This window comes from Eptatretus burgeri, chromosome 2 (assembly GCF_056783735.1).
Source record: "Eptatretus burgeri isolate ZD-2024b chromosome 2, Ebu_testis_v1, whole genome shotgun sequence".
Taxonomy (NCBI): domain Eukaryota; kingdom Metazoa; phylum Chordata; class Myxini; order Myxiniformes; family Myxinidae; genus Eptatretus; species Eptatretus burgeri.
In genome coordinates this window covers 128,443,758-128,467,905 of record NC_140962.1, presented here as the reverse complement: position 1 = coordinate 128,467,905, position 24,148 = coordinate 128,443,758, and the positions used below count along the sequence as shown (strand labels likewise).

At 40.3% G+C, this 24,148-nt stretch overlaps 1 protein-coding gene across 1 annotated transcript; it reads left to right on the top strand.

Annotated features, from left to right (window-relative positions):
* Nucleotides 1-3,460: 3,460 nt before the first annotated feature.
* Nucleotides 3,461-14,186, top strand: LOC147033074 (beta-1 adrenergic receptor-like). The gene is made up of 2 exons (XM_085851166.1): nucleotides 3,461-4,167; nucleotides 13,839-14,186. The coding sequence occupies exons 1-2, from the start codon at nucleotides 3,526-3,528 to the stop codon at nucleotides 14,184-14,186; spliced, it is 990 nt and encodes a 329-aa protein (XP_085707292.1). The 5' UTR covers nucleotides 3,461-3,525.
* Nucleotides 14,187-24,148: the final 9,962 nt, after the last annotated feature.

Below are 24,148 nucleotides of genomic sequence, written 5' to 3'. Positions count from 1 at the left end.
ACGGGGCCTGTGCGCCAATATTTGCGCGGGACCTGAAAGAACGGTCAGGTCCGCGAGACCGGGTGGGTCCTACCCGCGTCTTTGTGATGAGCCGCAAATGTGGCAGCGCGGCGGTGCCCCGATTTCGTGCTCCTTCGCGGGTTTCGTTGGTACTGCTTGGAGTGGGGTGGGAACGGGGCCCCCTTTTCGCTCTATCTCAGCGCGGGGGGAAAAAGGGGGGGAATTGTTGATGCTCTGGGGAAAGAGTATAGCTGGCTTGCTTGGGTCCCGTGACGAGCGATTCCACCGCGACCTCGTCGCCGACCACCGTCTTCCTTGCCTCGGACCCGAGCTCCTCGGACACTTCCCCCAATTCTCCTCAGCCGACTGCCGAAAACCACCGGGACGCCCTCGCCTCCCGACTCCACTCTGCGCTCCAACCCGACTCTGCCCAAAACTCTCTCCACTTTTCTGCCACTCTCCGCTCTTCCAAAACCGACTATGCCTTTCTGCCACTCTCCTCTCTTCCAAAACTGACTCGACCTTTCCTGCCACTCTCCGCTCTTCACTCTTCACTCTTCACTCTTCACTCTTCCAAAACTGACTCTGCATTTCCTGCCACTCTCCGCTCTTCCAAAACTGACTCTGCCCAGATTCGCCTTGCGCTCGGCGCTTTGTAGGCTGGCAGGAGAACCCATATGCAAATTTCCGGATCAGACGAGCTCGGGGGCGGAGCCACGCTCGCCCATTGGACGGAAAAAAGGGGCGTGAATCTCCCCTGATCCTAGAATTTGCACATCTCGATTCCACACAGACGCGCCTTGAGGCGGGGCCAAACCGCCCCGCGCTTGCTGATTGGACGGATCAGAAGTGGGCGTGTAGCATTCCTGATCCGAATTCTCCTCGGAAAGGCCGCATTTTGCACTCGCGGCTCGGTGCGCAACTTGTACGAGCCCAGGACAGCCGTCGCTCGGTGCTCACAGGTGGTGCGGGAATGGCCGCAGAAGGAGAGAGTGGAAGGTGGGAGGGTTTATGGTGGTGATTTATGGCCATGGTGCCGTTTAGAATGGCGGTGATGGGATGTTTGCAGGAGCGAGTTGTGAAGGTAAAGATCGTGGCTGTTGGCGTTGTTGTTGTTGTGTGATGGTTGGAGCGTGGTTGGTTCAAAATAAAGATAGAACAGAAAAACGGCTATCTCAAAGCGTCACAGCCCGAATGAATTACATTTATTCCCTCTAAACAACGGGTTTGGGGCTAACTACACATGTACTTACAGAGATATCTCACCTATGGGACCTGAATGGTGGTTTGCGAATTTCCACAACCGCAACAATATATATATATATATATATATATATATATATATATATATATATATATATATATATATATATATATATATATATATATATATATATATATATATATATATATATATACACACACATACATATATATACACACACATACATATATATATATATATATATATATATATATATATATATATATATATATATATATATATATATATATATACATGCTGTGAGTGTGGTCATAAGGCATAACATAATCTCTCTCCCCAACAAGCTCTCTTTCTCTTGCTCCCACCCCCTCCACACACTCCTCCCTCCTGGAGTGTTCATCGACGTGTGGTGAGGCGTTGCTCTCCCCCCTCTTCCTTGCTCTCCTCTCCTCTCCCTCTCTTCCTCGCTCCTCCCCCCTTCCGAGCTCTGCCATTTCCAACCCTCTTCTTTCCTGCACCTCTCCCTGCTCTTCCCCCCTCCCCCTCCTCACTGTCCCATCCCTCCTCTATTTTCCCCTTCTCCCTCCTCACTGTCCCTTCCACACTCCATTCCCTCTTCCTAGCTTCCCTCTTGCCAACCGATTTACCCGGGGAAGTTACACCGCCTCCCCTCCCCCTCCCGCTCTCTCTCTCGGCACACCTGTCTCTCTCCCACCCCTCTCTTTCTCTCCCGCCTCCACTCTTCATATTCCCATCAGCGAAGTGAGATGTGATATTTGCAAGTGCACAATGAAATCTATTCCACATTGTGATGCTGACAATATCATATCCATCCAAGAAGGGAGCAGGCGAAAACTTTCGGCAGGCACGAGCTGGTCTCTGGGTCTGCCATGACTTGTGCAATCTAATATGACATTAGGAGAGGTGCGGCTCGGGGAAGAAGAATGGTGATGAGGAGGCCAGGATATGAGGGGATAGTCATGAGGTGTGATGTCTCTGTGATTCTCCAAAACATTCCTTTTTTGTGGAGCAACAAAACAAAGAGCAGACTTCCCCCAAGCTCAGTGGGTGCGTCTTACTTAACAGTCCTGTGTTGTCTCTTGTATTTGTCTGTATGTCCATGTGTGAGTCAGCTCCACTACGAGCCTTGGATTCTGTGTTTTTTGTATAAAGTGTTCTGTCGTGTGCATGACCTTCATTACCTCTGGGAACTTCATTACCTTCATGCATGGCGGGTCACTTTTATAGGACACTCGCTGGTATGGGCGGTGCAATGTTTTACAAGAGAATGGTGCCATATTAAAAGCTTTCTGCCTCTCTCCAGAGCTCCACAGCTCTCGTTACCAGCTTGGCTTGCAATCCACCAGCCGAATAGTTCATGATGGTTCCATTTAAAGTGCGTAATGTTTTCTTGCTGCCTTTTGTGCCTAAGTCCTCACAGGGTCTCACCTGTGCAGGAAGTTATACACAACACAACACAATGTTACAAATTCTGTTGCATTATTTAAAATCCTGCACCCCCTACCTTTTAGTGCACATAATGAGTATGACTTACCCCTGCCAGATCCCCAATGCAAGAGTAACTCCAAATGACTTGAACACACTGTCTAATGGATTCATATTATATTTTAGCTCGGCACCCCCCCCCCCCCAACCACTACCACCATGACCACCCTCCCTTCTACAAAACATTATTAATGACAATATGACATTCTTTGCAAGTTTCACAATGGTATTGTCCAGGGGCATTCTGCACAAAGCAAAGTCAGTGACTATTTATCTGCTTCATTATGATTATTAAGAGCCACATTAGTTCCCGTGTGTCTCACTTTAACCACTAATCTGAATAGGTGTGGTCTTGGCTGCAATTAGTAAGATATAAATTCAGTTTCTTAACAATAGTGCAATTGATACTGCATAGTTTTGCAATAGGTATGTCTTATAGATATATCTCGAAAAAAGAACCCCATTCTATATTTTGATATTACTTTCTCATAGTCGAAAGTTTGTAATTTTAGGCATAAATAAATCAGAGACAATCTGACCGGATAAATTTGACAAATGTGGATTAAATTTAAAAAAAAATAACCAAGCCCCGACTTTGTAAACGATTTTTAGTGAAGTGGAGATTTATTTTTTCTTTCTGCATAGTTTTTGCTCATTGAACAAAACTATGAAAGACGTAATTGCATTCAAACATTGTTGAACTGCGGTTATATTCTCATAACTGTGTGAATGCAGAGAGGAGACGATCCAGGAACTGAAATAGTTTGATGAAGATTCGTATTTAGCAAAGCGCAATGTTTGATAAAAACGACACCATTCCAAGTTGGTCTCCAAGACCTCCTCAGACTGTTATTGGAATCCTTCTTGTTATAGTTGCGGTGATCACTACCATTGGAAATATGATGGTCCTTGCTGCTGTGTACCGCTCACGATTCTTCATGCCTGGTTTCACACACTACTTTGTGTGCTCGCTCGCCTTGGCCGATTTTCTTGTGGGATCATTGGTGATGCCACTTGGTGCAATATACATCCTCACTGGTTCCTGGCTATTGGGAGATGCAGCATGTGCCCTGTGGAATTCAATGGATATGTTTGCTACTACTGCGAGCATTGACACTTTGTGTGTCATCGCCATGGATCGATACTTGGCCGTGACCGCACCGCTGCATTACCCGAACCTCATCACGAGCAGACGTGCACATCTACTCAATGTCTTGGTTTTTCTCATGGCTGGTGCTGTATCCTTCTTCCCAATTCATTTTGGTTGGTGGCGTTCAGATGATCCTATTGCAGTCAGCTGTTATAACAATCTCAAATGCTGCGATTTCATTACGACTACAGAGTATACAATTGCCTGCTGTTTGATTGCCTTCTACATACCAGTGACGATCTTGCTGGTTCTTTACGCGAGAATTTTTGCTGTAGCGAACAAACAGGTAAGGGCATGCACAATAACAAACTCTACATTCATTGCATCACCACCAATAAGACAACAGTATGCTCCAGGAGTAATCTGTGCAAAGTTAAGTCAAAGTGACTATTGCTCTTCTGCATTATCGTTATTAACCCCAGTCCTTCCAACAGTGGTCTTTTTGGACCCCAGGCATAAATTTCGATGAATTATTTCTATATTAGTTCCACAATGGATATCACATTTCATTAGTTTGCTTACCGATATGTGCCGGTAATAAATATATATGACGTTTTAAGGTCCCACCTTGCTGCACAGAGTTGCAAGCACATCCTTTCTGGGATCCAAAAAGACCCCCCTTGTTTTCGTTCAATTTTTTGCATATATGATTACTTCATATGGTATTTGTATCTAGCAAATCCTCCAAGTTTTTTATGCTTATGTTTATGTACCTTATCACTAAAACATCATCCAATCAAAATCATTATGTTTTCTCATTGATGTGAAACCTCGCAGATTGAATGAAATTTAGTGCTTCTGAGTTGCGATCATAAAAGTCCCCAGTTGGAAGGTTAATTTTAGATTTTATATTGATTTTTATTTTCATATCTTTGTTGACTTTATCAATAAAACAGCATGTTTAGTCATTGAAGTGAAACTTTGGCAGATTTAGTGAAATTGAGTGGTTTTTGAGTTGGGGTCCAAAAATACCATAGTTGGTAAGATTAGCTAGTAAAATATGTTGGTACGACAAGGGTTAAGAGCCACTGTAATTTTGAAAAATGTTATTTAAAATATCTTGTATTTTCGAAAGTTAAGATTTGCAACTAAGGAACTACTTAATTACAACAATTTGCCAGAGTGCACTCCCTCTCATCGCAAGAACCTGAATGAACAGATTACTATACATGACATACTTTAAAATTTAACTGAATGAAGAGTGATCAAGAAGTCCTTGGTTGAACAGAAAACTTGTCATGTATGAGAGATTTTTCCGGTTAAATAAAACTATAATACGAGAAATATCGGTTTGTTCATGTGTTTGTTTGACTGAAACTGCATTCACTCCTGAACCGCGAGACGGAATGAGTTGAAAACTGGTGCTTGTACTTTGAGCGTGCACAGATGGTTTTAGACTGTAAAAAAAATCATAATCTTGGCTGTTCATGGTTTGGAGAGGACCCCAAATCTCTCCTTTCAAATTTGTACGGTATAGCGCTGTTCCCGATGGGGTGGAGAATATCAAGTCACACGAAAAGAAGCCAATTCTTGGGAAGTTAATGGATGGGTTCTTCACTCGCAATCTTAATTGTTGAAAAGGACTCTGCACAGTCCTTTGCAACACCCTGATGTGTGTGAGTATATCCAGGATAACTATATATATATATATATATATATATATATATATATATATATATATATATATATATATATATATATATATATATATATATATATATATATACATATATATATATATATATATATATATTTTCATATTATAGTTTGATTTAAATGGAACAATCTCTCATATGTGACAAGTTTTCTGTTCAACAAAGGACTTCTTGATCACTCCTCATTCAGTTAAAGCATATATATATATATATATATATATATATATATATATATATATATATATATATATATATATATATATATATATATATATATATTGTTGCGACCGGGGTGAAAGAACCACGGGGGAGGGGGAGACGTGCCTACAACTTTCTCGGGTTCCAGACTCCAGACTCTTCGGTATTGCAGGCTGTCGCACAAGGACAACTCTGAGACGCAGCGGGTCGCGAACCAACCGTGAACGCCATTAACTCAACCACGTGACCTAGGGTCCTCCGTCTAACCCAGTTACCTAAGTAATCATGTGACCTAATTAAAGTGCCCCGGTACACCTGTCCGAAAAGGGTCACCTTACCGGGTCAGATGCAGCTGAGCGACACTGCAAAGTATGTATGGGCTAGAAGAACGGATCGTTGGGAATAATGTCCTGGCTCGGCTAGGATACGGACCATGCTGGATGAATGAAATAAAAGACAAAAACGAACTGGAAACATTTCTACACAAGCATTTATTACAGGCTGGTGAGGAAAAATATGTGGCACAATGAATCTATTTATTGTTGTGTGTAAGCAGGGACATTAAGGAATTTGTGAGGTGTGACAGCAAGGCAAGCAACTTACTAAAGCAGACACTGAGCAGACTTATCCTGATATAATTCTTCTGCACTCTTAACTTAAGCAAGGAGAGGTGCCATGACACACACACACACACACACACACACACACGCACACGCACACGCACACGCACACGCACACCCGATGAAGAGGAGATAATCATGAGAGAGAACAGGAGATGATGGCTAACGGTCTCGCAATACCTTGCACTATCAGCTGGCCACACTACCCAGCACACTTTTAGGGGACGCTCCACTGAGCGATCCCTCCTTGAAAGTTGGCGCATTGTCTCCTGCTTCGTTATGATGCCGGTGCAGCGCATACACCGGTCTACAGAATGAGCGAGGCCATCAGACGTGAGGAAGGATGTTAGGTGGAGCCAGGTGAGTGGGTGGTGTCAGCGGAAAGAGGCAGTAGATGGAGCCAGGTGAGTGTGTGGTGCCAGCGACGAGAGGCATTAGGTGGAGCCAGGTGAGTGGGTGGTGCCAGCGGCAAGAGGCAATGGGTGGAGCCAGGTGAGTGGGCGGTGCCAGCGGAGAGAGACAGTAGGTGGAGCCAGTTGAGTGGGTGGTGCCATGTTTTTTTTTTTAAGTTTTGGGCGTATAATAACGTGTTGGACGTATACATAACGTATTAGTAACGTACACAGAATGTTTCAATCACATATAGATAACTTATACCAACGAATGCTGAGCGTGTTGTCGGCGTTCACAACCTATGCCCAACGATAGTCTAACTTATGCATAGCGCGCGGCAGCGTATCGCCGACGATCACGTGGCGTCAGATATTAATAGGCTGCGGCTCGACGATTCAAATTATAACCGCACTCGACATCGAAGTGTGAAGCCGCTGTCACACCTTGACGTTTTAGCCAGCATATGCCGACATATGAATAATTTTCCGAACGAAGCTGGCACACGTGGAATACGTTATAGGCAAGTTTTGTATACGTTAAGAGCATGCTGGCATATGTCGTAGTACGTTGGCATACGTTGTAGTACGCCGAGTACGTCAAGAAATTTTCAGCATGTTGAAAATTTATCGACGTACCCCGGTGTATGACACACGTTCCGCATATGCTGGCCATAAGTTGTAGGCACGTTACGCGATCGTTGACACACGTCGACACACGTTACTTGTACGTTACTCATAAGTCAAAACACGTCAAGGTAATGGTTAGCGTCAGTGTTCCAGATTCCCTGTTTTTTTTGTTTTTTTTTCTTCGGTATGACAGTGATGTTGACACTTCGATTTCAAGTGTAGTTATGATTAAAATCGTTGAGCGGCAACCTATTAATATTATTATATTATAACCACTAGAAATCGAAGTGTTAACATACCGTCATACCGAAGAAAAAAAAAAAAACTAGGGAGCCTGGAATACTGACGCTAACCATTACATTGACATGTTTTGACTTACGAGTAACGTACAAGTAATGTGTGTCGACGTGTGTCAACGATCGCGTAACGTGCCTACAACACGTTACTCATAGGTTAGAAATAAGTTTCGGGTACGCTAAACATTACCTCGACGTGTTTCGACTTATGAGTAACTCACAAATAACATGTGTCAACCATTGCGTAACGTGCCTACAACTTATGGCCAGCATTATGTGGAATGTGTGAGTCATATGCTGGCATATGTCGAAAAATTTCTTTGTCTAACAATTTGTTTGTCGGAAAATTTGTCTAACACCTCGGCGTACTACGACGTATGCCAGCGTACTACGAAAAAAGCCAGCGTACTACGACGTATGCCAGCATGCTCTTAATGTATACAAACTTACCCATAACGTATTCGACGCGTGCCAGCGTTTTAGCCAAATTTTGCATACGTCAGGCATACGCTGGCTAAATCGTCAATGTGTGACAGGGCCTTAAGCTACGTCCCCACAAAAGGTCCCATGTCTGTCCTTGTCCCCAATCATCTCTAATTGCAATACTAACTCCCCAAAACTTGTGTTCCCGGGCCCACATGGAGGACTGCTCCTAATGTCCCCATTGGGCCAGTCTATCTAATGCTAAACCCTTCCCCTAACTAGTGCTCCTTTGCCCAGGTGAGGATGTTCATTATATCCTGGCTGGGCTTCGTTCTCCCATCAGCAGTTTCGGCGAGCCTTCGGCCTCCAAGGGGGTGGTTGGAAGTGCACCCGTCGCGTGTTAATTGAATCAAATGCTTTCACTGGCTTTTGGGCTATCTCCTACAGGAAACGCTGTGTTTGACACACCCGCCATTCGTGCTGCGGGATCCCCGCCAATGTCACTCGCAAATGGCCCGCCTCCCGTCCGTCCCACTAACTGATACCACTGTCTGGGTCGATGTTTGTCCCACTCTCTCCTGTGCACTCGCCCATGCCATGTTACTTGCACTCTGCACATACTCTGACACGATCATACTGGGAGGGGAAGAGAGAGAGAGATGAGGGAGGGTGAATGAGGAGGGGTGTGGGAAGTAAAGACAGTGTGAGGTGAAAGGGAGGGAAGGAAGACGTGTGGTGTAGCGTTTTAATACTGACTCATCAAATTTATTCTGCATAGAATAGCAGTGAAGATGGAAACAAAATAATGTCCGGATCTCATTTTCTGCTGTTCATACTATAAATATTGCCCAGAGACAAACACCGCCCAGATGTTTCCGGAGACAAACTCCCTCCCTGACGCATCTGGAGATATATACTGCCCTGACTCGTCCAGAGACAAAGACTGCCCTGACGTGTCTGGATACAACCACTGCCCTGACAAGCCAAGAGACAAACACCACCCCAATGCATCTGGAGACAAACACCACCCTGACGTGTCAGAAGGCAATCACCGCCCCGACGCATCAGGAGACAAACACTACCCTGACATGTTAGGAGCCAACCACCACCCTGACGCGTCAGGAGACAAACACCACCAAACACGTCTGGAGACAAACTCCCACCCCGACTCGTCCAGAGACAAACACCGCCATGACGCATCCGGAGACAAAGACCACCCCAATGCGACTGGAGACAAACGCCACCAGACATGTTGAGAGAAAAACATATCCCAACGTTTCCAGAGACAAACACCGCCAGACACGTCCAGATACCATCACTGCCCCGACACCTCATGAGAAAAACACCACCTTGATGTTTCTAGAGACAAAGTCGTACAAAGTCGTTCTAGAGACAAAGTTCTGCCCCTTTGCCTCCGGAGACAAACACCGCAACGACATATCCAGAGACAAACACCGCTCTAAACCTTGTAGAGAAAAACTTTGTGTGGGGGGTGATATAGGTTATGTGGCCGTGGCCTCACACAGGGTGATGGGGGGGGGGTTGGGTGGGGCATAAATTCTCCATTTAAATGTGTACCCGATTGCACCACTCGGTGGTGGTCATAGAGGGTATTACAATTTCCTTTTTTACCTGGGCAATGCTGATATTAAAGCACTCTTCACACAGGTAAATTTATCCTCCTTTCCTTCTCCCCACCACGCCCCCCCCTCCCCACCCAACAGAGGGGCCTGTGAAAGCCTGTCATTGGGACAATTCTAATGGGAAGGGACATCAGGATGAACAGGGGATACAAAGCGGGTGGGATGGGAGCAGAATGTTAGGACAGAGTTAGGGTGGGGAGTGGTTAAAGCACTCTGTGCATGGGTAAATTTGGTAATGAGGATGACTAATTGGTCCGACCATGAAGCGACTGGTCGGCTCTGCTACTGACTAGTCGGAAGCGACTGGTCGGAAGCGTCATTTCATGAAGCTCGAGCCTAAAGCCGCTTTATAGGCTCTCTGGTTTGCAAACAGTACAATTACGGCATTAAAATCCAATTTCCTTGCGTGAGTTGCCTCCACTGCCAGTGTTACCTGACTCTTCATTAAATCTTGACATAACTGATCTCAAGACATTTTTTTTACTCTTGCCAGTGTACTGAATGAGTGTTCCACCTGTGCATCAGTGACCAGTAGGGTACAGAGGATCCTAAGCATAATGGATATATTGGGGAACAAGGTGTCAAGTTTCAACTCATGGAGACTGTTCAACAGTTCAAATGGTGATAGAGGTGTTTGTCCCATATAACTGTGTGGATCACCTTTAAGTGTTCTATTTCTTCCACTTGATGCCTGGTCATGTCACCACTGTACTTCTCACAAAGTACTCCAGTTTGTTTTCGCACGTCCTCTTGGTTCAAATTTTGGTTTTTCCACATGACACCAAATGTCACCTCCAGCTCCCTGGCTGCCTCATGATGCCTGGTCATGATTTTGATGATGCAATCCAGAAGAGCGTAGAAAACTTGACACTTGAACCAATCTTCTGGATTGGAATCTATCACTTGTTCGCTCACTGTCTCATCTGCAAACCTCTTCCTTCCTTTTTGTCTTTTCTCTGGCAACATCATTGAGGTTGTCACACCAAGGCTCTCAGCAATGACCTTACTCTCAGTAAATACTGCATCCCAACTCTCTCTCAAATGTTGGAAGTTCTCAATTAGGCTTTTCACATTCTCGACCTCAACATCCAATGTCGCATCTCTGGCTTCCAGAACTGTTTTCCTGAAGTTGATTGCCATAAGGGCTTTAAACCAAGTAAAAGCCACGAGGATACACTCAAACAAATTCACGTCGGTCTAAACGCCATTTATATTGGAACAGCTCTCTGCTCTCAGATGCAGATCCCGTGCAATTCAGTGGCCTAACACTGTCTACCATGCAGACTAACATGTGTCTGATATGCTGTGAAGAAAGCAGCCAAGGTTTTCTTCAAAATTTCCCATCTATTCGGGCTAAAGCTGAAAACATTGTTGAGTTTTTTTAACAACTCAAAAAAACGTAATCACGTCTGGACAACATTCAGAGGCATGAATACCACACAGATTTAAGTGTTGACGAGCAGAGTGAAAGTATGTGGCTAGTGGGTTGTGATTCCGAGAGGAGCTCCAGTGCCATCGTAGGAGCTGCTCATGTTGCTTCCGCTGTCGAACGCTTGGCCATCCACGGCAGTCTGAAATCGGTATCGTGTGCTTCCTGAGGGTATCATAGATCAATCCTGCAGTCACTTCGCCTGTTTTTTTGTTGTTGCAATCCACAAACTCAAGGAATCTTTCTTGAATCTCGTAGTTCGTATTTTCATCATTCAAGTGAACATAGAGTAGAATAAACACAGTTTGTTCTACATTGGCTGAGTCAGGAGTTGCATCCATAATAATTAGAGAATAGTGCTTTGAGGTTTCTTGTTTGTTTCGGATCGCATTTGTCACATTTTTAGAGCAACACTATATAAGAGTAATTTTGACTCAGTGGACAGGTAATGAACTTGCAATCGGTGATGTGCGATTTGAGATTCCTTCACTTCGTTGAGATGTTCTTCAAGGATTGAATCATAATGCCTGATCAACTCTAAAATGCCCAGATAATTACCATTTCTTAGATCCCCAATGAGAGGACATTTCCTTCTAAACACCAAGCCTCTTTCCCTCAGGAACAATGTCGCATCTACAAGTCTGTGAAGTTTTTGCTTCCAATGTGCTGCCTGATGCTAAATGCTCTGCAAAAGTCGCTGGTCAACGGTGGAGTTACACTTGAGGCATTTATCCAAGTTCCATCATTCCATGTAACACATTTTGTGGCTACTACTATTTTGGTGTTCAGGAATCTTTTCATGGAGCTTTTCTCAATTTCTGCCGAAAAGAGTAGCCTGAAGTTGAAGCTGCAGCTGTGTGACTTGACACCGGGAGCTTACTGAAAAGACGACAAGGAAAGCAAAACAATGCTTGCTTACTTTTGCTCCAGGCAAGCCAATCATGGGGTATATTTTCCCCATTTGTCAATTTAGTGTGAAAGAGGCGAATGGGAAAATGAATGCCCAAATCACATCATCAGGCAACTGTGAAGGATAACTTTCATGACCTTGATGAACTGCCTCCTCTGCTTGAGCAGGTGCAGGGTTTTTAGTGTGGAAGAAGCCCACGTAAAAATCTAACAGTTTCTTTTCTGTGACACGCTCCCGTTTTGATGGCTGCACTGAGACAATACTTCCTGGTCCTGCATGTTCAATGACAGGCATAGAGATATCACTTTCAGTCTCGACATCAGCAATTTGATTTATCACTGGATGATGAACCACTTCATCACTGACATCAGTCTGAGTCACATTTGCTTTGGTTGAGAAGCCCAGACTTTCAAAGATGTTCTGTGCCCGAGTCATGTTCTTTTCCCTCGTGGTCCGTTCTTTTCTTTTCTACACCCCTGATTTATGGTGGTAATTCTTTGTTGAAACTGAAAAACAAAAAGATAAAATATCTCACCGACAGTAATAATCATGTCTTCCAGGCCGATCTCCGGCAGTGGAACGCAAAGGAACAAGTGCTTCTGGGGTAGCACTTCAAACAAAGCATAAAACACAATCTTTCACCGGCCATGACTCTTCATTCATATAATGTAACAATGAGGAAGTAAGGACGAGTCGACGGGAAGTTTCGCTGTACTGTTTAAAAAAAAACAAATACGGGATAAGCTTGGGCCCACGGGCCCCTCAATGGACCCTGCGGGGCAGTGACCATCCCAACCTCCCTCTCTCCTCTCAGTGGCCCTGCCTCCACCCATCGATGCCCATAAGCTCATATAGTTAGTGTTATAGTGTTAAGTTAGGGATGTTATAGTTAATTAGCACCACTGCCTGGGATGACCTGCTATGTTATGGCCTGTTATAATCACGCCACACTCATTCTCCACTCTCTCCTTCTCCCTCCGACTCGACTTATCTCCTTGCACTTGACTCCTCTTTTCTATTCATCTTCTACCCAACCACTCCCTTTCAATTCCCACTGCTCCAACTCCCTCGCTGTTCCGATTGGGGAAATGCTGAATCTCTCCCTCGGGCCCAATTCTGGAAGGGAGAAGATATAGACTCAAGCTTCTTGGGCCAGTACGCCACAAAGCCATTCATGCATTGCTCTGTGGGTTGCACTGAGATCCAACTGCTTTTGCAGGCTCCTTTGTCCAGAGATTTTTTGTAGGCCACCGCAGAAATTCCAGGCTTTCTGGGGGTGGGGTAGACATGCCTCGGCTCATTGCAGGACAGAGAATGGGCATGCACAGCTCATACAACGTTCATTCTCTGTGTACCTCTCACATACATTGTCTTGCATAATACAGCAATCAGAATTACAAATTGTGACCCAAAGTTGTTTGGATAGATATAGGTAATTGATTTTTAGCTTATCTGGAATTGGAATTCCAGATAAGGTATTGTTGGCATGCACCGCCTGTCCGTTTGTCTCCGATTTCAACTTCTCCGGCCAAACTGCTGGGCCGATCTGGCTGAAATTTGGCAGCAAGGTTCCACTCCCGACTGGTAAATTCCTTCAAAGATCTTCTTCTCCAGACACACCAGTCAGAAGGCTAATTCCTCTCCAGACCCACCATGCAGAATGCTACCAAATTTGAGTTACAACATTAGGCTAGGGCCAGATAAGCTACAGGTCCAGTGGTCCTATTTTTGTTCCATGGCCTTAATTGATGTTTTTCTTTGCAGGAACGCAAGATGAACCAATTGCAAACAATATCAGAAAAAGGCAAGATGGTGTCTTCAAATCGATTGACTGGATCAAGAGAGAATCGTGCTCTGAAAACGCTTCTTCTCATAATGGGAGCATTTGTTCTTTTTTGGCTTCCTTACTTCATCGCCTTTGCTGTGCAAATTATTTGCTACACCTGTTTCCCAGATAGTGTTTACACCTATACTCTTTGGCTTGGCTATAGTAACTCTACAATCAATCCACTGTTGTATTCTCGAAGTCCAGACTTTCGTGATGCTTATAAGCGGCTCCTGAAAAAAAGTGATAGACTTTCACAGCATCCTGTGGGTGAAATTAAAGCATAATCTATTGATGGACTAAAAATAATCCTGCTCTTAATTTGCAATTGGAATTCCAGATAAGGTATTGTTGACATGCACTGCCTGTCCTTTTGTCTCCTATTTCGACTTCTCCAGTTTCTCCTATTTGTTTGTATCCGATTGTTTGTTTCCGATTTCGACTTATTTCGACAATACAATTTTGTATTATGCAACCTCGGCATCAAAAAGCTACATATATCGAACAAACAGTTTCAAATGGAGCACCTCACCACTATTAGAGCATTTAAATCGCATCAGATATGGCAATAAGTGAAATTATATGGATTCCATGAACATGCCTGTGCCTGTAATATGACAGATATTTGAAATGAGAGTTTTACAAACCAGAGAACAGAATAGGAGCCTCCATCCCTACCCTCGTTGAAAATCCAGTGCAGGCACAGGCAACTTGATAGTAGGCATGTTCAACAGTTCAAAAACAAACAAGCAATATGGAACATTTTTCCATCTCAATCTCACAACAAACAAAATACACAAAGGGAAAGCATCTGAAAATTCAAAGCCCATCCACGTACGCTTTGTATTCAGACTTCTGCTTCTGTATGGTAAACATAACTATCACAGCTAAAGACAAATTTTAAAAACACAGCGACGATTTTAGGCGACCTTGAACTTTTGCCCTATAAAACAATAGCCTTCAGTGACCCAATAAGCAAGCGCTGCTCAAACTTCAAGTCAATCAAATGGAAATTGACAATTTTGTGTCCTTTACCTTTGACCTTTTGATGAAAAAAACACACCATTCGGCTTTTAGCTTTTGACTGGTGAACTATTTCAGTGACCCAATATGTAAATTCTTAAAATTTCATGTCATTTTGATGAAATTGATGATTTTATGTGATGTTGACCTTTGACCTTTTGACAAGATTATTACTTTGTCTTCTCCATATTCTCACAAATAATGCTTTTTTGGAAATTTGATGAGAAAAGCTCAAATGGTAAAAAAAAAAGTTATGGCCCGGACAGACACACAGACAGACAAAAACACAAAAGTGATTGAAAAATCCCATCTCTCGCTGCGTGAGAGATGGGCTACTTACATCAACCCACACTCAAATCTACAACTACCTCTAACATAGCTATCTTCATACAATTGTTGATATTGCCACCTGTCACAAAAATGTCAAAAGATGTCGTGATGGCAATCTGTAAAAGGATTGTGGTTTCATTCTTGTCATTCCTTCCTTTTCATTACTCTGTGTAATAAATAGATGCTTAATATATGGGTCACATGATCACATCTATTTACATAATGAGGAGGTACTGCACGATTTGTTTGAACAATACATGCATAAGGTATTTAGAAAGGTGAATTTAGAATGCTATTTTCTCTAATCAGTATGACCCCCTGCAAACCTCGATAAAAGCATCAGCAGACAGTTCCAGCCCTTTTCTTTCATAAATTAAGCATTTGCCATACCTTACAATCCATGTAGCCTTGCCAGTCACAACAGTCTTTACGGCAGACAGTAAGTTTTGCAGGAAATATTGAGTTTTACGGCAAGTTTTCTCACTCTACATATGTGAATATGATGTTCAACAGGTTGTGGGGTATAGAGCACTGAAGGGTGACATCGCGTTGGCATGACAACTCTCGACTGGTTTGAAACAAACAAATCCAGGCCCAACAAACATGCTTTGCGTGTTGAAGCATCGCTAAATATCGCTGCCATGTGGATTACTTCACTCGCGATTTACCTATACGACGAACCACAGTTGTTGCAAAGAGGAGAGAATCAATATAAATGGGATCATGGAAAACCCTTCCTATTTTCCAGGAGAACCTGGGGGAGTTTTTCCAAGCGAGCATGAAAGAAAAATGTGAGACAGTTGTGGTAAAGATTTATGCCTTGTATTGGCTCAATGGTTATGGTGGCAGGCTTGGGATCCCAGGGTCCTGAGTTCAAATCCTGCTTGGCTGTTGAATTAATACCAGCTGGGGTTGACTCAGCCTGTCATCCTTCTGAGGTCAGCAAAATGAGCACCAGCTTGCTGGTGTTGAAGTAATTCTCAATTCCTTCTGTACATTTGAGTCATTTATTTAAAAAAAAACATAAACAAACATGAACATATCAATATGGAGAATTTGAGAGGTATTTCAATAAGCAACACAATCTTCCACTCAATTCTGCAGTACATAGAAACTTTGAATTCTTATATAATGTTTAGTGAGATGAAGTATGTTTTTCTTCTCCATATGCTGGCACCAGAGTTGACAGGTTGAGGTTTCTTGTAAGAGATCACTTACAGCTTTTGTGCAACAGTCAGCTTAATAATGAAGGGCTAAGGAACATTATTTTCAGGAATCAGATGGGTGAGTTCTCTCTCGGCACAGAATGACGTCAAGCCCTTTGGGTAAGTTGATGGATTACACATGGTTCTGTGGTATGGAGGTCAGAAGGTCAGCCCGCTTTGAACAGACTCGGGAATGATATGTAATCTAAAGCTGTCAAAAGTGTAGAAAACACATCTGGATAACTCCTTAAACTAATATTCCAGTTGACCTAAAATAATATCTCCAACCAGATTTCTGGTGCTTTATAAGTATTTATATCCTGTACATTTGATTTCCCTTAATAAGCGGAATAAATTCAAACAATAGGTTATTCTATTATACTGAATAATGATTAAGGATGACTTGAAAGATCAATCTGCTTTGGACACCTTAAGAAGGCAGATTGATCATCTTTCAATCCAGAAGAGATATAAGGTCATTTTAAATGCAAATATATATATAAATATATATTCAAGCACATGTAATTGAAATTATCATGTGTATTTGAGTGCATTTTCCATTAAAGATTTACAATAATACACTTATTTTAATTAAGTTTAATTGGCGACATTAAATTATTATTATTTTTATCACCCTCAAACACATTATGCACATTTTGTAGAAATTGCATCGACACTGGGATAATTGAGCCATTTGAGTATCCTGTGTAGAAGTGGTGACCTGTCCAGGATTGTGCCCAATAGCTCAGGAGACTGCTTCAGCAGCACTGATATTAGTGTCAAAAGGGAGGCTTTGCCGCAGTAATGTCTGCCATTTCTCAAAGTCGCAATATTCGCTCGCTTCCACTCACTCATATTTCTCCTTTTCAAAATGGTACACATTACTTCGTCATAGCCCTCCCTTTTGACACTACCCCCCCCGCCAGGGGTTGGGCTTCACACCCTTTAATATGATCATTTATTTAATCAAATTGAGTAGTTGTATAGAGATACTATAAATATTTATGTTTTATTTTCAGGAATCACTTAATTTACTCATTAATTAAAAATAATGCAGTGGTAGCCTGTTAAAACAGAGTCCAACATACGAGAGTGAGGATATATTTAAACACCTCCTTAGGGATTCACAGGTGTGTCATATAATATTAGTGTGTGGGTGTGTGTGTGTGGGTGTGTGTGTGTTGGTGTGTGTGTGTGTGTGTTTTCACAAGAAAGAAACACTCAGATGATTCCAGGCCACTCACTCCCTCACTCAAACAAACATTATATCATAAAATCTGTTGTAGATAGTTCAGTGTGTAATATGTTGTATGTTTTAAGTATTAATTACATATGCTTTGCTGACAGTTATTTAATTCTTAATTACAAAAAAAGGGAGGAGGTGTAAAAAGAGGAGGGGGTAGGTGTACTCCCCCAACAACCCACCACACCCCTTCATCACACCTCTCCCCTCACCGTGTTTGTGGGGAAGGGGAAGGGAGGTGGGATGAAGGGGTGTGGTAGATCAAAGGTGGGGGTGCACAAGGGAAAGGGGTGGGATGAATGGGTGTGGCTTGTGGGTGTGGCTTGGGTTGATGTGGCTTGCATGGATGTGGCTTGTGTGGGTGGGGCTTGTGTGGATGTGGCTTGTGGGTGTGGCTTGTGTGGGTGGAGACAAAGAAGGGGTGGAGCAATTTTTTAATTAAATAAACGCTTTGTGTGTGGGGAAGTAATAAACTCATCATTGTATGATGGATGTGGGTGTGGCTTGTGTAGGTGTGACTTGTGTGGGTGTGGCTTGCATGGGCGTGGTTTGTGTGGGTGGAGTCAAAAATGGGTGGAATCAATTTTTGAAAAAAAATTCAATATATTATCTTTGTCTTTTGTAATTCCTGTGAATAAAATGAACCTAAAATCTCTTCTCCTTTGAAATCATATAACTTGTAAGTGATATGAAACCAAGGAACTCTATCCATTACATCAAAGATTTTAAAATGTTCATTTGTCCATCGCTTAGTATAACGTTTTTCAAAATGAGATTTCCACCTGTATATTCTTACTATATCACCAACTTTGAACTTCGGCTTTCTGAGATTTATCTCTTTTTCATATTCTAATTTTGTAAATGTTTCTGATGGCTTGGATTTTATTGAGGTATGAATCGTATCATTGTACTTATCTACAATGTCCTGAATTAAAGATAACCATTGTTGAGAACCAAGTTGAGTGAATTTTTTTAATATAGTCTCTCTTTTAAAGTGTGATTGAAATGCTCATTAACAACTGCTTTCCCTTCATTAAAGGTGCTGTATATTGTAATGCCGTTATTTTAAAGGAAATTCATAAATGTTTTGTTGTAGAACTCTGCATCCTCATCAGTCCACAATTTTTTAGGTTTTCTCTTGCTTTTATTAAACATATGTTGGAAGGATAACATAAGAGTATTACCTGTTTTATTTTTAAAAGGGACAACCCACGCATATCTACTCCTCAAATCAATAACAGTAGAAGCATACTTGTACCCCTTATTATTATTGAGTTCAATCAAGTCAGCAGACCAGATATAATCAACTTCTTTGGAATAAATCTTCCTTCTACGAAGCTTTGTGATTATTGGTTTCTGTAATTCATAAGCTAATTGCTCTTCAATCTTAATGACATCATCATCTCACACCTACAAATTCACTTAGAGCCGATAAGATTTTTGAATTTCCATGCCTAAGTTTCAATTTAGCACTGATCATCTTCTTCACGATGAACATATCACCTTTTTCTCTCAAAGTTTGATTTTATATCAAATACAAATTATACATTTCTCGATATGCTTCGTGTTTTTCTTCCAATGTTGTGCTATTTCCATAATCAATACCATGCTTCATACACACTTCATCAACTTTGTTTTTTGGTTGAGACCAAGGTTTAGAATCGTAAGCCTCATGTAATCTTTTATTCAAGTTTGTTCCTGGACTACAGAGAGAATACCCTGGCAGATGTAATTCTCCTGGTATTCCAGTTGTTGCAAATTTACTTCCTGATAAAAACTTTTGGATACTTTTGCAAAACGTTTGCACTTGTACCAGCAAAGACAGGAATTAGAAATAGGAGAAATCCTCCACTCGTCTCCCCCACATTTTTGTTTGGAGATTATTTTTTTCTTTCTGGAGCATATCCCCTTTTGTACAACCCCATTATTCATACATTTAACATAGACTATATTTTTCTCTTGGTTTTCTTTTTAGATTTGAGACAATATCTCATCTATTGATGAGAAAAATTCCTACAGAGTGCAAAAACCCTTTTAGTTTCCAACATGCACATTCGAATCTTAATTTTTAATATATAAAGATTCCTTAGAAATGTCTTCACTCTCGCCTCCATTGATGGAAGAAAAAAATGTAAAACTTGAACCAACATACCAACATTGTCAATAATATAATCTTTTTCTTTTTTCTTTTCTATTCTCAACTTTCTCGTTAAAATCTTCTCCCTGAATTTCCTGAAATCGCTGTTGATACTCTTGATGCATATATTTTTCTGAGACTTGTCAATTATTTGTTTTCTCCTCAGCGTGTTGAGATCGATTTATTTTCTGGAATACCTCCAATGTTTTTTAAAAATCTCACTGGTTTCCATCTTTTTATATTCATTCATGCTCTCTCTTTCTTCCCTCTCTCTCTCTCTTTCCTCCTCCTCGCTCTTCTCCCTCTCCTCCCCTCTTTTCTCCCTTGCCTCCTTCTCTCTCTTCTCCCTCTCCTCCTTCTCTCTTGCCTCATTTTCTTCAACTCCTTCCACATCCCTTACTATCCTTGAACTACTTTCACCCCATAGAATATCATACATATATTCATCTGCATTTCTTGATATTTCTGCATCCAAAATATTTTCTTTTACAATAGGAAACTAACACAATTTCTTCTTAATTTCTAAAAGAGCCTTGCTTTTTCTCAATTTCAATTTTTTTTCATTATTTAGCATTTTAGTTAAATCCAGTTGTTGTTGGTTGTTGGTTTAGCAACATCAGTATAAAGCCAATCTTTTATTGAAAATAACCCATTCTTATGTTGTAGAACACATTTATAAAAATACCGAATACCCTTTTCTTGTAGGTATGCCTGGACACAGAAATGATAATTTTCTTGAAGCTTTCTTACTGTCATTTATGTATCAGAAATATATGACAGATTAATATGATGACAGTTAATACCTCTCCATCTTTCCATAGTGAAATCAGTTTGTATTCCCTTACTTTCTATATATAATCCTGTTTTTTGTGTTTTCATGATGTAATCTATGGCAAAATCATTATTGATTTTAGCCTTATTAAATTCTTTTATTTGTTGTTTGCGAATCGTGCTTCCACAAATATCATTCTCGGCACCAAGTGGATAATATTCTTACTTATGAGACTGAATTAATTCTTTCAGGTCTTCTAGGTTTATTTTAAATGACCAATTATACTCAAAATCATTCATATCATATCTCCAATGTTCTATTCTCAATCAAACGATACGCCCTTCTTTATAAAATTTTATTTCAATTGGAAGTGTGAATTCTGAATGACCCGGAGATAAAATCAACACTTCTGTATCTTTGGAATACACAGCCGTTTTTTTTAGGATACATATATTTTGATAAATCACTTAATCTCACCAAGTCATTCGCATCAGTCTGGCTTGGATAATTATTTATTAATTTATCAGCATTTTTCATATTAATATTTTTTACTAGAATATATTTCTATCATTCAGCCTGTGCCTTTGTGTAATATTTTGGTAAAACAATATCCAGTTCTTGGGATACACCAAAGCTAGAACCATCTTTTCCAACATAAGTCACTCATATTAGATTAAAAATAACATCAAATTTTTTTTTATGTTTGTTCACTTGAAATAACACTTGTTGACATAATTGACCCCAACACTTGGATTTTAATTCTTGGACTTGAAATGTTTGAAAAACACCATTTTGCAAAAATTTCATGACTTCAACAGGTGGTGGAAGACTGTAACTATCAAAATCATATTTAACTTTATTTTTATAAATACAAACCCAATGAGAACCATTTCCATTATGATCTTCTAAATTCATAATAATATTCTTTGTATGTTTTGACAATTTTGCTAATTAATCTCTTATACAAATAACCACAATATCAATTTTTAATTTCTTACTATATTTGGAAAGTTCTAAATTTGATGTTGTATTCTTTCCAAATTCTTTAAACCACTCATCAATGATCATTTATTTATAAGAAAGAAATAATCCATTACCCCTATTCGTTTATTTTATACCTGCTTGTGCGATAGAAGATAGCAAATCCCAAACTAACAATCTCACTTTGTCAGGTAGGCTTTCAAGTCTTTCAGGAAAATCTACAATTCCACCACTTCCACGAATTTGTTTCTCCAACTCTTTGTTACGTCTTTCCAATTTAAGCCTGCATTTGGTCCTTCTTTTCGTTGTCGGTTTTAACCGCTGCTGAAATACCACCTGTCAATGCTCCAGCTGCACTTGTACCAGCAAATCAAGGAATTAGAAATGGGAGAAATCCTCCACTCGTCCCTCTTATTGAATATTTCTTCATCATTGGTTTTGATGTTTTAATTTTAAGTGAGCCAGATGCCTTTAATTTTCGTTCAACATAAGCATATGCCTTTGATCTCACACCTACAAGTTCACTTAGTATCTTTTCACCTAATTCATATTTAAATTAACCAAAAACCTTTTTATTCTTATTCAAAAAGAGCATGTTATTAGGATCATAATTACTTGTATCATAAATATCTTCATCTTCTTTCATGTCCTTATAAACATCATCTGTTTTTTATCTCGAGTATGAAGCTATCTGTGTCCACATATAGCAATACAATATTCTCACCATATCTTTTCTTTAGATTATTATAAAAGTGATCATACATTAAATACTTTGAAAGATATAAAACAGATGTTCACACATAATTCCGTTTATCCATTTTTATATTCTCTTTATTCAAAGGAACAGCACAAAAAATTATCTGTAAATATTTCTACTCTTTTAAAGCTTGGTTTATTTATCAACTTCTCCGCCTGCTCCCACGTTGTATCAAGTCTGACATTTTGTCTATTCCTTATATTTTCCATTGTTTTACCAAATACAAAATTATTCATCATCTAGTAAAAGTCCTCAAAATCATTATCAGCCTTTGTTCTCATCCTCAATGATAATCAACATATTTACCGAACCTATGACTTTGACTAAACTTTAGTGCCCAATGGATCTTTTTAACTTGTAGTCCTGTTTCTATAAATTGCTATAGATTTCTTTAATGTAAAACATACTTCTCTTTATCAAACAATGTTGTTAGTAATTTATTTGAAGGAATATATTTAAACTCATTTGAAGAACTGAAGAAATGTTGTTGATAACCACCACATAGTTATTGATTGGGGATCTCTTCTTCAGCTCTGTAAGGAAGGTCTTTATGTTTGTCATGAGGTTTTCTTGGATAGTTTAAAACTACTTCAAAATAATACCCATAATCCCGTTTATCTAAATCTTCTTGACTTGTGGAGATTATATCATCTAAGATAGATTTGTACTCAAATTCTTTCACCTATTTATAATTACCATTGGGTTGAGATTCAGACATTGCCCACCCATACAAGTTATTAGCATCAAAGTGCATTAAGTAAGATGAGGGCTTATCAAGTGAGAAATCTGGAAGATATTTATTATTTGCTTTGGCATATCTCTTTGAATAAACTTGTGAAATTCCTCCTCTTTTAGCCTTCTCAATCATGAAGAGCATATCTACATCAGTTAGAAGATCAAGGGGTTGTTTCATCATTTTTAACAAAGTGCTCCAGGCTAGTCCAGAAGATGTATAATAATCGACAGAATCAAGTCCATAGGAATCTTTATGATAACAAACTTCTCGAAATTTTTCAAACACATCAGCGAGTAATAAAACATCAGTTATTAAATAAAGGTCATGATATCCACCCATATTCTTTTTCTCAAACTCTTTCCAAACTTGTTTTGCTCTTTCATATTCTTCACCTGTAATACGACAACTTCCTAACTTGTTATAAATACTTTTTTGAGGAGGAAGTCTTGTTTTTTTAAATCTTTCAAAGGAATCCATATAATCAAATGGGAAATGCCCTTTTTAGTAAGAAATGTCTTTACCCAAGTCAGCTTCAGTCCTAAATTGACTAGAAAGTCTCGGAAAAGAGGAGATGTTTGAAACCAAACAACTTAGAGTGCTTGTCAAAAATTTATAAGAGTCAAGAAATCTAATATTTTTATTGACACCCATTTCACAAGTGTAAATCTGTTTTGGAAATGAGATGTAATTATGATCTGTATTAGAAATTGCTATTATCTTTCCAGGTGTCTTACTTAGTTATTTTATAAAGAGATGCATATCATAATGACAATTATTATGAATGTTGGGATTCTATAATTAAGATTACAATTATTATGAGCTGCTCCTCCATATTTCCCTGTTATCTAGCAATAATCTCTAACCCTTTTATCAGTTTTCACCAAAACCCTGAGCAGATATGACAAATCCTTGCTTCTTCAAATTCCTTCTCTTCATTTGGAGATAAGTCAAGGGGATTATTTGTTCTTGACATAATTTCAGTCAGCTCAATACAATCGTACTCAATCCTCTTAACAAATTCATCAGCAGCATCAGGTCCTCCATACAACTCCAACTTATCATATT